Source organism: Phymastichus coffea, unplaced genomic scaffold, assembly GCF_024137745.1.
Source record: "Phymastichus coffea isolate CEN01 unplaced genomic scaffold, Cenicafe_Pcof_1.1 PCOF00008, whole genome shotgun sequence".
Lineage (NCBI taxonomy): Eukaryota > Metazoa > Arthropoda > Insecta > Hymenoptera > Eulophidae > Phymastichus > Phymastichus coffea.
Window position 1 is genome coordinate 8,754,799 of NW_026706819.1, and position 14,415 is coordinate 8,769,213.

General features: G+C 33.8%; 2 protein-coding genes across 3 annotated transcripts; one reads left to right on the top strand and one right to left on the bottom strand.

Moving 5' to 3' along the window:
- The first annotated feature begins 935 nt into the window (after positions 1-935).
- LOC131670634 (uncharacterized) lies at positions 936-3,053 on the top strand. Its single transcript, XM_058946372.1, has one exon. It carries the CDS (start codon positions 936-938, stop codon positions 3,051-3,053), a length of 2,118 nt encoding a protein of 705 aa, XP_058802355.1.
- Positions 3,054-12,416: 9,363 nt separating this feature from the next.
- On the bottom strand, positions 12,417-13,755 carry LOC131669896 (NADH dehydrogenase [ubiquinone] 1 alpha subcomplex assembly factor 3). Of its 2 annotated transcripts, none has more exons than XM_058945101.1 (3): positions 13,358-13,755; positions 13,152-13,263; positions 12,417-13,077 (listed from the first exon to the last, which is right to left on the bottom strand). In XM_058945101.1, exons 1-3 carry the CDS (start codon positions 13,414-13,416, stop codon positions 12,496-12,498), a joined length of 753 nt encoding a protein of 250 aa, XP_058801084.1. In that variant the 5' UTR covers positions 13,417-13,755; the 3' UTR covers positions 12,417-12,495. The 2 variants fall into 2 exon arrangements, with proteins under 2 accessions (XP_058801084.1, XP_058801075.1); XM_058945092.1 differs by having other exon boundaries at positions 12,418-13,077; positions 13,152-13,272.
- Between the last annotated feature and the right edge of the window lie 660 nt (positions 13,756-14,415).

Sequence of the window (14,415 nt, forward strand, 5' to 3'; positions counted from 1 at the left end):
ATATTTTGAATCTCAGAATTTTCATGGGGTTTACAACAATTTTTACCTGGTTTGAAAATTTCATATGATTAATCATATGATCAATGCTCAATCATATGATCAATTGTATGAAATATCTGTGATAAATCATATGATTGATCAAATGATTTATCATACGATCAACCATATGATATTGAATTTTTCAGAGAAATAAACTTGGTTTGTCATTTGATGAAAGAAAAAAAAATGCCTAATATTGCATTTTTTGGCATCATATGATTTATCATATGATTTATCTTATAATTTATCGATAATTCATATGATAAATTACATGATAAATCATACAATTAATTATGATAAATCACATGATGTCTAGAAAATGCAATATTAAGCACTTTCTCTTCCATCATATGATAAATCACATAATTAATCATATGATAAATCATATAATGAACCAAGTTTTCTCTGAAAAATTCAATAACATATGATTCATTGTATATGATTTATCACATGATTTGTTATATAATTAATCATATAATTTAGCGATAATCATATGATAAATCTTATGATAATGCCGACCGAAAAATTATATCATTAATCATATGAAATTTTTCAATCGAGTACGGTTTCCTTTGAATTCAATTACGCCCTGCAGAAACTGTAAGTTCTATACAGTTTGAAGGTGGAGATTCATTATGATCCTTTTAATAATCAATATGATCCTTCAATTATTTCAAAGGCAAATAGATTTTCTAGAAACGATTATTTTTTTAATTCATCTCGTAAATCGAATTCTTTTCTTATTATTTGACAACACTACAATAGATACATTTGTTGAAAAGAAAAATATTGTTTTTTTCATTGTACTTTATAGCTATGTTGAATATTTTAGATTTTTCTTGATCTGAATTCGTAAAATAATCGTTAAAATCTTTATCTTTCAGGTATCAATCATTATGGCTAATTCAAAAGTTTATAAAAAATGTCCTGTTTGCGGGTTACCAGAAAACAGAATGGTCGGATACAAACAAATAATTGAAACAGATGGTGAAGCTTCTTCTTTGTCCGACTATTTAACTACAACTGTTGTACTTGGAGATATTCTATGTCGTAAATGCAGCGGCATTGCACGTTTAGCAAGGTCAAAAAAACGTAAACTTGAAGAATCAAAAAACGTGGTTAATACACCACAGTCCGACAGCCAAGAATCCACATCATCTTCAGATCCATCATCACAGACTTCTAAAAATGATCCAGTTTATAGTCCACAGCAAGTTCAACCTGCTGTTAAAGAAACTATTGAATTACCTTTCAAAAGAGTTGTTTCTGCTCATAACTATTGCTGTCTGTGTCGAACTAGAACAGGAATCGTCAATATTCCTTTTGAAGCACGACAGCAAGCATTTGTTGAGAAGGAAATATTTATCCCACAAGGTAACCGATGTTGTCACAGACATTTGATAAAGAAACGGATTTACGTTGAAGAGTTGGATAATTTAAAAATAGAGGCGCATTCATGTACTACAACAGCTGAAGATATTACCAAATTACTCAAAGCTATAAGTATCACGTCCGATAGAGAATTACATGACCGAATCGGTGACTTTTCTATCTCTAAAGACAGAATTCGCGCATTCACAGGATTGTCGTGGGAACAGATAATAGAATTGAAAGAAATGATGGTCTCTTTAAGAAGTACAGCAAATCGAACTGTTACGCAAGCTCTGGTTGTGTTTCTATTCAGACTGCAAACAGGTAATTCAAATGAAATGATCTGCTCTATTCTCGGACTTGAACGTCACCAACAAGTTTCTGAGTTTTCAAACTTTATTTTGAATTCTTTTGAAAAGGATGTTTTGCCTTCGCGTTTTGGTTTACATGCCGTCAATCGCGAAGATTTGATTCTTAATCATTCATCAAATCTTCTCCAAAAACTTCATGGCATAAGTGATAATAATCTTGCTCTTGTTGCTGATGGCACCTACTTAAAGCATCAAAAGAGCTCCAATAACGAATATCAAAGAAAATCTTATTCAGGGCACAAGAAACTTCCATTATGTAAGCCATTCACTATATGCACTACAAATGGTCTTGTTGTTGGTATCTTGGGACCATATTATGCCAAAGAAAATGACGCTAGGATTTTAAAAAAGATTTTGGATGACAATGAGAGTGGTCTGAAGGAGTTGATGTGTAAAGAAGGCGATGTTTTCATACTTGATCGCGGCTTCCGGGATGTAAAGTCGCAATTAGAAAACGATGAATATCAGGTTCTTATGCCAGCATTGAAAGGCAAAAATGAGAAACAGCTGTCAGCGGAAGATGCAAACAAATCGCGACTTGTTACAATACTGCGTTGGGTAGTGGAAGCTGTACATGGTAATGTAGCTCAAAAATATAAATTTTTTCACCATCAACTGGACAACCGCTATCTGCCTGCAGCTGGTCTTTACTGTAGGATAGTTTGTTTTCTAATAAATCAATTTGGAAAACGACTTATTACCACTGCTTGTTCAGATAATGAAGTATTACGTTATATACTTGACAAAAACTCTAAAGAAAATAGCTTAGCTACAGAAGTCAGAGCAGGAAAATATAGCCGTAAATCCAGTTTATTTGTAAGATTAACATCAGCTGATATACAGGATTTTCCCGAAATGACAATGAAGGATCTAATAAGATTATTCACTGGAACATATCAGATGAAGCAGGTGATATCATACTTGGCTGAAATGATGGGTGAGACAAATGAGTTTAATGTAGGTTATTGTAAAATATCATCTGATCTTCTCAAGGTAGAAGTGAAGTCGAGACATAGAGAAAATACAGTGTACAAATGTTATATACATTATAAACCAGAAACTCTGGGCTGTGCTGGCATTCTACGCTATTACTGTGAGTGCCCTAATGGCGAGAGAACAATCGGGTGTTGTTCTCACGTAGCCACCGTTATCTACTATTTATCATATGCTAGAATGCAATCCTATATTATAAAACCTGCAGAACAACTTACGAAGATTTATGAACAAGATAATACCATTCCTGTTATCGAAGAAGACAGTGATGAGGATTGATATAAATTAATGCATTTTTTTATGTTGTCAAAATTGATAAAATATATCATAATTGAATAGATTGTTTATTTAATATTATATAAGTTGCCTCATCATTTATGAACCATTTTCCATGAGTAAAAAGATCTTTATTTTAACATATATTGGACTTTATGAATCCTGAGATAGAAGTTTATTAGTAGTTTTATTAGTAGTTATTGCTATTAGCAATTTGCGAGTAAGTTATACGGCAAAATAGATGACAGCATCGTATTCCACATGAAAAAATACATCGAAAACATGTATTTTATGTGTAGAATTAATGTTGGGTTGACGTTGTAGTCGAAAAAATTGAGTGTCGGCGCAGTCAGCCGGGACGAACGACGTAGAAAATGATGTTATTCGTAAAAACTAATGAAAGAGACACTCTATTTCAAAAGTATGACACATGTTTTCGATGTATTTTTTGACGTAGAATCTGATGACGTCATCTATTTTGTCATACAATTTGAACGTACGGCGCTAGAAGCGAAAATCCATGTTATTAAGGGTTTTTATTTTTTTAAAGGACGTTCTCCGCATTTTAAAAATCTAAAAAAAATATGGGCGTGTTTCTAGAGTAAAACTACACAATATATATTTTTTCCAGCGTTGAGGTATCTATCATTTTTGAAAAAAAAATTTTTGAATATTTTAGAACGTAATAAAAATTTGAATTTGGCGCCAAAAATTTTTTCTAGCTCGAAAATTGACCGAGATATCGTCGAATAACTGTAAAACATAAAATGGGGTCCCATACTGCCCCAGATTGGTCTAGGGGTCTGAAAATTTAGGGAAAGGAGTTTCTAAACAATCCCAACAAAATGCCCTATTTACTTTTTCAGGAGGCTCGACGGCACTTTTAACCATCTTACCCGGCTAGACCCTTTATAGTTCATTACAGCAGGCAGTTATGCACGCTGAACAGATTAACAATAATTTAAATGAATTAGAAAATCTGGCAAACACAACAGAACTAACAATTAATCAATTAAGATAAATTTTCAATCCGTGTTTCTTTTTCTCAGAAAAAATAAAAAAATATATACTACAATAGCGAAACGTATAAAAGTAAATCAAACGATATTATTTTCATAATAAAAATAAAAGGCTATAAATATGTAATGTCTGCGTCGTGTTATATCAAAACATTCATCGATCCTTTTAATCGTTACATAATGAAAGGAAATTTACATATGATCAATTATAAACATGATCTATTAGATTAATTATGTAAAATTTGTAAAAGAATATTATTTACGAAAATTGTAATAAGTGTGATACACGATCTAAGTCAAGCAGGGATTAACAATATAATTAATATTAATAGTCCTATAGTTTTTATTGGTAGTATAACTTATTGAATAATATATATCGTATTACAGTTTCCAGAACAGACAAAAAAAACCATTCAAGATGAAAAAAGCCGCAATTTGCCTGTGTTTTCTTATCGGATTTACGGAAGTCAGGGGACGAGAATAAAACCCCGTTGTACATCTGATCGAAGACAATCCAGGTATTGCGTTCCATAAAATTGAGAGTATAGCCTTACTCGCGAAAATTGGAATTTGCTAACAATCATTGACCTGCAGTACACATCGTATTTACTTTGAACGAAGTGCTTACAAATAAAATAACTAGTCTAAATAGCATTATCGTACAAGATAATATTTCCTATATAGAAGCAAGCTCGATAATATAGCATGTTAAAGAACAAATGAAAGATATTAAACGCGTGGACGATTCCCTGAATCGTCTTGTCAACTCGTTGCATGTTGACAAAATTAGGGGGGAGTAAACGCTTTATCTTTTCAAAACAGTTACGCATTAAGTAACAGTAAAAAAGTTATAGAAAGAGTAATAACATGCATATAATTGACCTATCTTATGTTATAGACAAAGAACCGAACACTTATTTCTTTGACAATGGCCTAAAAGAACAAATTAAATCAGTAAACTTAAAAACTGACTACCTGAAAAGATGTGTGCAACTATTAAAACAGAACCCAAATACAGACATCTCTGGTTATTTTCCACCCGAGAATACGATTCATTAAAAATTAAATGCACAAACAAATTAGTATATATTCCAAAGCTTTCTTCTGGCATAGTTGAACTTCCAAGGTTATGCAACATATGGGCCGACAGAAACATTTATAAAGGTGCGACCGATTATAAAGTAATAAAAAATCTAATTATTCCACCGATTCGACTAACTCTTTTAAAGGTAGACCAGTTGTTAGCAAGTACAGCTAAAATTGAGATAAAACCAATCAGTACCTTAGCAACAAAAGTAGAAACCAAAATAGTGGACTTATCACCTTGGAACTTTGTATGTGTCGGCGTTGCGACTTTATGTTTAATTACAAGCTCTCTAATTATATTCATTGTATACCCTTATTTCAACATAAAACAAGGTGGAAAAGGCACTGCGGTGAGCGAAACATATATACTAATTTCGAGATTAGATACCGGATTCAGATAAGATTTTACAGGGCCACCGTTTTACGAGATACCTTAAATGCCTCTTAAGAAGGTTCATGTTTACGAAAATATGTTACCAACTCTATCGGAAACAACCAAGCATGTAGAACTGGCTGAAGATTCGTCGGAACAATTATGTATTGGAAAGCTCCGAATCGATAATTAGCAAAGAATAAATACTAACCTTAAACACATAAGTATGTCTGTTGTCAAAGGAGTCAGCTGGCTAGTTGCAGTTTCTGTCTTAATACAAAAAATTAGCAATTATTATAAGTTAAATAACGCAAAGAAATGTTTAATTCTGCGGGGGAACGTCACCTGTAGTATTAGGCTAGGTGTGAGTAATAAAAGTTTTCCTAGTATCACTAGAGTAGGTCGTCGATTGTAAAATGGTAATCATCTAGAAATATAAAAGCAGAAAAAGAGGAGTAGGGAATTAAAAAAGATAAGTCCTAAAACGAACGGAAAAAAGGAAATTTGTTAGTCTATAGAAAACAGCAGAGCAAACAATTGAAATAGTTCAGTGAGAAAAATGTACGCTAAGTTCGTGAGCATCAAGTTGATAAGTGAAAGAGGATATTGCCACGGTTTTCTCTTTAACGAAGAAGGCATTATGCAACGAGACCCTCTAGGGTTGTTTGAGACTAGTGAAAATTACTGTAAGATACCTGATCTGTTCCATATCTATCGCTAAGAACTTCGCCGCTGGCTGAACGAAACCATGAGTGAATTATGGATATAAAGTACAAACTTTCTAGCCAACTAATGCTTATGAAGTGATTGGGGAAATACTGTACAACAATTCACCGGAGTTCCAAGAACTGTCTAAAAAGAGTGCAACGAAGGTAGCGTACCACTTGCTAGGTCTGTAATACCCGTACTCACAACAACAAGCCAGAGGGAGACGCTTTGCATTAAGAAGAAATAACGAGATTTTACAACATCCAGAGTACTCCACAGTACTAAAAGGTAGTACATACTGGGGCCAAAATTCACTTCACTACCCGTCTCAAGCAGTCAGTGAATGTACGGACACATTATTAGGACCGTTATTAGCAGTACGTGAATGTCGTTACTGCAAGGTGTTGCATTTAAGTAAACAACATAAAGACGTGTTGGTTCAATTTTTAACATGTCCCTTTGCGAAACATCGCTAATCACTGGAAAATGAGGACAAAATGTATCCGTTTCATCAAGGTGGTACCGAATTAATTCAGGCAAGGAGTAGGGAAGTGGATGAGTTATGCCGGGAGAACAGTAGTTATTGGGTAGATATGAAGTAAATAAAAGTTTTTTTTTGTAAATATATATATATATATATATATATATATATATATATATATATACATACATATATTTTTTTTAATTACTGTGGATTTTTATCAATTAATTAAGTACTGCAACTCACTGGTAAGGTTTCTGCGAAAACAGTTGTCGAAGATCGCGCTGAACTGGACACATGGTTCTCGAATAAATTAGCTAGTCATAAAATGTATCTAGTAGTAGGAAAAGAGTGAAAGTAAAATTTGTATGGCCAGACTATAGATTAAGTTCCTGGTATGAAAGGTGAGCCAGAATAAAAAGGGAGTTAGTTGTCAGTGAAACATCGTCGTGTCAACTAGGTCTTCTGTCAGTAAAACTGCAAGCCACAGTTCAATATGTTCGTGAGTAGTGTTGGAAAGGTTGGAGTCTACCTTCGGAAAAAATCATGGATTTGTCATTACTGAAGAAGAAATTGTGAGTGATCCATTAAATTTGTATAGTCACAGCCCCGAACCCTACGAAAATGTGATGTTGCCGAAGATGTATCGATGTGGAATCGTCATGTGGTTGAAAGTGAAGCAGTAAAGATGGGACGGATGTCCAGAGCAGGTAACCCTACAAACCAAGGCCAAGTTTTAGGTCAAATATGTTATGAAAACTGTGCGGACTATAGAAAAGCATCGGAGCTTTCCGCTCGAATGATGGGCTACGATCTTCTCCTACCACTAGCGCCTGGAACAGACGTAATAAACGAACATTTGCAGATTTAAATGAAAAGATGGGAGTTGAGATATGAAAACGACCATCAAAAGTATGTATTTTACAGAATTTATTCCACGATCGCACGTAGGAAGTAATCGAATGGAGATTCAGAAGTGGCTAGACTATATGATATAATTTTACCAAGGAGAACGAGTTGAACGCGGAAGAACATATGCAGAGTTCATTTACTTGCCTTACGGAGGTAGAGGATTCGCGGATCTATTAACTTATGATAGTTGCAAACAATGCGCTCGCCCTTTACCTGTGTAGCGTTTCTGTAAGTTATGTATCTTGAAATACTTAAGCCATGGATCGAAGAACATCTTTCTAATTAGCTGAAATTACTGGTCGACCCCGCATCAATATGCTCTACGAACCGGAGAGAAATGCCGTATGTACAAGCGCGGTAACAATGGTGAAGAGATTTTCCATCGAAGATTGAACATCGTGTGGAGAGGAAGTTTTTTACCTTTTGAACAATAGAGACTAGTTAAGGATGTGATAAATGATGCTTTGAAGTGTTTGTTTATTAATGTATGTGTGTGTGTGTGTGTGTGTGTGTATGTGTGTGCGCGTGTGTGTGTGTGTGTATGTGTGTGCGCGCGCGTGTGTGTGTGTGTGCGTGTGTGTGCGTAATAACCTTCTGTTTATAGATAATGCGTAGATTAAACTCATTGTATGTAATGTATAAGTGTAAATGCATTTTTAGGTCATATTTAGAGGTATATCGATTGACTATCGTTTATTACTATTGTATCGAGTGCAACTTGCGAGCGCCCTGCGTCGCTATTTTTCAGGGGTAGGCGTGTAACGTCGGGAACAGGTCAGGCTACATACGAGGGTGGTCCGATAAGTACTTTAGCCTACAAAAGAAAAACGAAAATTTTGGAAAAGTGGCGTTTTATTTTTCAACATAGTCTCCTTTTAGTTCGATACACTTGGCCCAGCGATGCTCCAATTTCTTTGACCCGTCTGAAAAATACGTTTCCTCGAGGTCTGAAAAGTAGGCTTCCGTGGCAGCGATTACCTCCTCATTCGACTTAAATTTCTGCCCGGCCAGTGACTTTTTCAAGTTTGGAAACAAAAAGAAGTCGCACGGAACTAAATCTGGAGAATACGGTGGATGGGACAGCAGTTCGTAGCCTAATTCGACCAATTTGGCCATGGCGACGGCGGAGGTGTGAGCCGGTGCGTTGTCATGGTAGAAGAGCACTTTTTTCGCCAAATGGGGCCGTTTTTTCTGCAATTCGACAAATTAGCGAAACATCGTTATTAATATTTATTTATATTATAAACATCATTATGTTATTATGTTATATAATAACATCGTTATTATATAACATCGTTATATAATTATAGCTATTATAGTTATTATTACTGTCGAATCGGCCCAATAATTCGGCATAGTACAGCAGTACAGCCCTGTGATCGTTTTGCCCCTCTCCAGGTAGTCGATGTAGATCACACCTTGTGAATCCCAGAAAACGGAGGTCATTACCTTTCCGGCCGATGGGGCAGGCTTCGCCTTCTTCGGAGCACTTTCGCCGGGTAAAGTCCACTGTTTCGACTGTTTCTTGGTCTCTGGTGTATACCAGTGGATCCATGTTTCGTCGACTGTCACGAAACGACGCAGAAACTCCTTGGGATTGCGCTTAAACAGCGTCAGACATTACTCTGCAGTTGTCTCACGGTTGCGCTTATTGTCCGGAGTGAGCAAATGCGGCACCCATCGCGCCGACAGCTTTTTCATGCCCAAAATTTCATGCAAGACATGACCCACGCGATCTTTTGAGATGCCTACGATCTTAGCTATCTCGCGCACCTTCAATCGTCGATCTGCCAATACGAGATCGTGAATTTTTGTCACGTTATCCTCCGTGGTAGCCGTTTTCGGAGCACCTGGACGTAGCTCTTCAAAAATCTACGTGCGACCACGTTGAAACTCGTTAAACCAATTTTTGACGGTCGTTATCGAAGGAGAAGAGTCACCGTACACAGTATCCAAGCGCTTTTTGATTTCGCTGCGCGATTTCCCTTCCAAAAACAAGAATCGAATCACCGACCGATACTGCTCTTTTTCCATTTTTCAAAAATCAACGGACACGCTTGCTTTCACATGCTCTCAAAAATAAACTACAACTCCGATCCAGCTAAAATCTTGACAGTAACCATTGATAAGGTTGTACTACGTGATAGAATATTTCTTTTGCGAGAGTGGCGCCATCGGGCGGTGAGGCTAAGTACTTATCGGACCACCCTCGTAATAGCGGCAAATTTGAATTTTTATGAAAAGGGAATTCCCTCAATTAGAGTAATGGCTAATTAAAGTCTGACCTTGTTCTTAGTGACGCGTATTCTCCTTATGGGTTTAACCCTTTATAGCCTACTTTTTATGTGTTATAAAAAAGAGGTGGCAAAGCGACTGTCCAGAATACTCAGTATTCTACTTGAACGTTGAAAGACTTCGAAAGTGTCTGTATCACTTAGTTTGAGTAATATATACTTAAACTAAATTTCTACGAGTCATTTATTATAAATTAGAAAATAACTTACGCCTACTCTATATAGATCCACGATACATCCCTGGATTCTGCAGTACGAGGTTTAGGATGAGTTCACTTACACGTAATTCTATTTAATTAACTGTTACCTTTCTGGTCGGTGCTTTAGTTTGATTACCAGTCTGCTCTTGTTTAGTCTCATACCCGTGGTAAAGCGCTTATGCGTTGACCGAAAAGAGACAGTCGCGGTTGAGTAACTATTGTCAATTCGCAGCCGTTGCGTGAGACGTAACAATCCTTTAGCTGGAAATAGAGGCATAAGGATTGATATGCTCCAAATTTATTTCTTATAAATAAAGGTAAGGTTTTACCCACCAACGGCTTAGTAATTTTTTCTTTATTTAAGCGATTTGATTACCTACAGAAGCTTTAATAACTGTTATTGATTTTTCAATGAGCTTAAATGTTGTTCTAATTTGATTACATTCATGTTAAAAAATCCGGACCTATATAAATAACGAAAGTCGAAATAATAAATTAATACGAATAATACTAATAATAAAATATATAAATAAAAATAATATCGATCTATGAAATTACACAAAATAACAATATTAGTTACTTTCTAATCAAATGAATTTATATGTCCCGACTTATGACGCTGTTGCCAGATTGCTTTTAACCATTATTAATACAGAATTAGAACAGAGCGAAACAGTAAACTATGGCAAAATATCGCGCGTTTTACTTACCTTCGGATCTTTTCTGGAAAGAGCCAATAAACGAACCAATAAACAGCTCGTTTTAGCTACTTCGGCCAGCACGCCGGTCGATCTTTGTCAACCACACTGTCCCATTTTTCGGCGTGCCGGCCATAAAAGTTGTATCTCTTTTTCTCTTACTCCCTTGCGTTAACAAATGTTGAGAGTAACCGACTTGGATTTGAATCGAAAAATCGAAAGGGTTTAAAATTGATCAATTCAGTTGCTGTTTTTAATAGAAAAATATAAAAACAGTTAGAGGATAGAATTCAATTTTATTTTGATTATGCATTGGCAGAAGAATGCTTCACATATGTGGTCAGGGATTGTGGAGCAAACGATTATTATCTATTAGATAAAACTGTTGTTAAGTTAGTAAAAATACGAAATAAATTTTTAATAATATTTAATTATTCAACCTTCTTTGATTTGCTTTTTTTCAACTCGAGATATGAGAAGAATGTATGAATATTTAAAAGGACCAAGATTGAATTATTATTACGCAGAATGCAAACTCAGAATATAAGTATTGCTCACTTGGTTCATAACGATTATGAATTATACAAAAGTTTCTAAGGATTGCCAGTGCTGTTGTAAACAAATCGTGCTGAGCTGTATTTTATTACCTGTGTATAACAATGTATTAAATTCAAAAAGTCCAACAAAAATGTAACTAGCTTTTACATCAACACCTGCACTATTATGTTAAATAATATGAAAAAAATCAGTGATTCAATTATTTAAAAAAATACAGATTAACTTTTGAAAAATGTTAATACGCTATATTGACCTCGTGAGTGTAGCAATGAGTGTCGACTATTGTTATGATAACGCGCGCGCGACAGTTCAACTACACGACATTGCCAGCTTTGTTTAAAAATTTAAATGGGGTGGACAGAATCAATTTCCGTCGACTGTACTTACGACTACCGAAACTTTTGTGTAGAGGAGATAGAGCTGCTTGGTCTCATGTGTATAAACTTCACGGGCCTTCTATAAGCGTCTATATTCATTGATAAATAAATAAAATACGATTCAATTAATTATGTTACATATACCAAGTTTCATAAAAGTTGAAATAAATATAAACATTTAAGAAAACACAATTTTATATTTTGTTTCATAAAAATAATTGAATTACGTAAAAAAAATCATTTAATACTATTTAAACTTTCTCACTATCATTTTCACTTTCTCTCTCAAATAGGCTTTAATAAATCAAAATTCCTATACAAGAATATGAAAAATGAACACTTCTGCTGAGATACTTTCATTAGCATCAAAAATCTCTAAGAACACATTAAGGTATGAAGATTTTATTATATTAGAAATTTGAAGATAAGATAATCAAAAATTGACTGAGAGTATGAATTGTAAAACACCTTTTTGACTCTTGAAATACTTGAAATATAAAAAGTTTTTATTGAATCCTCAGTGATGTTAATTTCTAATATATAACAGTTAACTTTATTTCTGATTAAGTATCATTCAAAAATCTTCATAAAACTAGTAATATTTTGGATAAAATATCAGTAGATACAGCTTTGTTTTTATAATTATAAGGTTATGTACAAAGTTAAAAAATTTTTTAAATTCAATATGTATATATATATTTAAAAAAAACAATTTATAAATTAAATTAATTATTTTTTATTACTTTTTATTTGAATCGTTTAAAGGATATGATTGTTGAGCATTGTTTTTGACTTTCCACGGTCGTCTCACTTTGAAGTATTGCTTAATTTCTTTATTTCTTATTAATGTTTTGGTATTTAAACCATCAAAATCTGGATTAGATAGAATTTCATCACTGTAGGTCCTTGGAATTTTTTCCAATTGATGATCTTGTTCTAATGTACCACATTTAACTTTATCTTGTAATAACAAGTCTTCTACAAACTTTGATTTTGGAGGTATGAGAGCAGCTGCTACATATCTATTTTCAGAATTCAGAAAATTAAATGTTGAACAAGCATGATAAACTGGTAATATTTCAACTAGTATTTTATGGTTGCGAAAAATTTTTTTTATATCCAAAATAAATTGTTCATTGTATAGATAATTGTCATCTAAACCAATGACTAGTAAATCTAATTTTGGTTCAAGATTTAAAACAAGAGAAAAAGAATTTTTATTCATATCTGTTGAAGAAGCTATGTTCCAACTTAACATGAGTTTCGAAAACACAATCATAGGTCCTATTGTCCTTATTCCATTATTCAATATAAATCCATGCTAAAATGAGACCAAAGAAATTCATTAGGAACATTATAAATGATAAAAATAGCACCGTATTTTTTTTATTTTACTTCTGTTATATTGTTGATCATCAAACCATAATCAAAATTTTTATTTAAAATAGTTATTGTAGTTTTACTGTCTCCTTCATACAAGGCATGAACATTTGATGAATATAAATTTCTGTAAGCACTTAATTCAATATTTGTTAATTCAATATTTTATTAATATAAATATTTATCAAAATGATTCATCAAAATCAAAAAATTGTATTTACGTTTTTATGAAACTAAATATGTTTAGTTTCACTATCAATTGTCTTGATAAAATTGACATGATTTTCCTTTTCAATAATGGTGATATGAGAAACTGATAGAGATTCGACTAATGTATGCCTCACATATACATTATGAAGGATGAAGGAACTCACTGAGAAACTTATAAAAATAGTTTCGAAAAATTATAGAAAAACTGCACGTTGTTAGTAAGCATAGGAAAACCGATTAATAATTCCGTAAATTTTCGTTTTTATTGATAAAACGAATTTACACTATTTCCAGAGAAATAGACCTGCTCATTCAATAGTAAAAATCACACGCACTTTTTCTTTATTTTACATTCTGTAAATACTGATGCTGTTCATTTAAAAATAATTTATTTTCAGTATGCTATTTCAAGAAGGTTTGTCGATTCTGTCAAACAGCTTTCAGCAGTTGACTTCAGACCTTACAATTTTCGTAAAGCTGAAGCGAAAATTGTGGGGTCTGAAGTCAACTGCTGGAAGCTTTGTGACGGAACCGCACAAACCTGTATTACAATAATAGGTCTTAAAAGTTACCACCCAACAATTCAAATATTGAACAAATCTATAAACTAAATGCACCATTCGATTGGGCGGATTTTAGTTAATCACATATCGTTTGTTCGTCCATTATGCTCATTCTCTTTATATGAAAATCAGATAAAATTAATTATGAGTGCTGGCGGTAGCACACAAATTTCATTCTCCAAATATAGTGGTTTATATCGCGAAAATAATTTTTTACAATATACCAATCGTTAGTGCGTCTCACGCATTATTGGTACTCAACATAAAATTATTAAAAAGTTTATCATTTAATTGAGTAAAATAAAATAATACAATAATACTCTTGCGTATTTAAAAAGGTTATTATGACATTGTTTCGCGCATGCGCCTCGAATGAAACATTGTTGCTCAGTCGGAGACTCAATGCCATCTAGTAAACCGAAGTAAACTAAATTCAACTGAAGCATTGTTGTTCAGTTCACAAGTTCAGTCAGAGTGTGCCTTTCGTCCAGTGTCAAGCTTCAGCG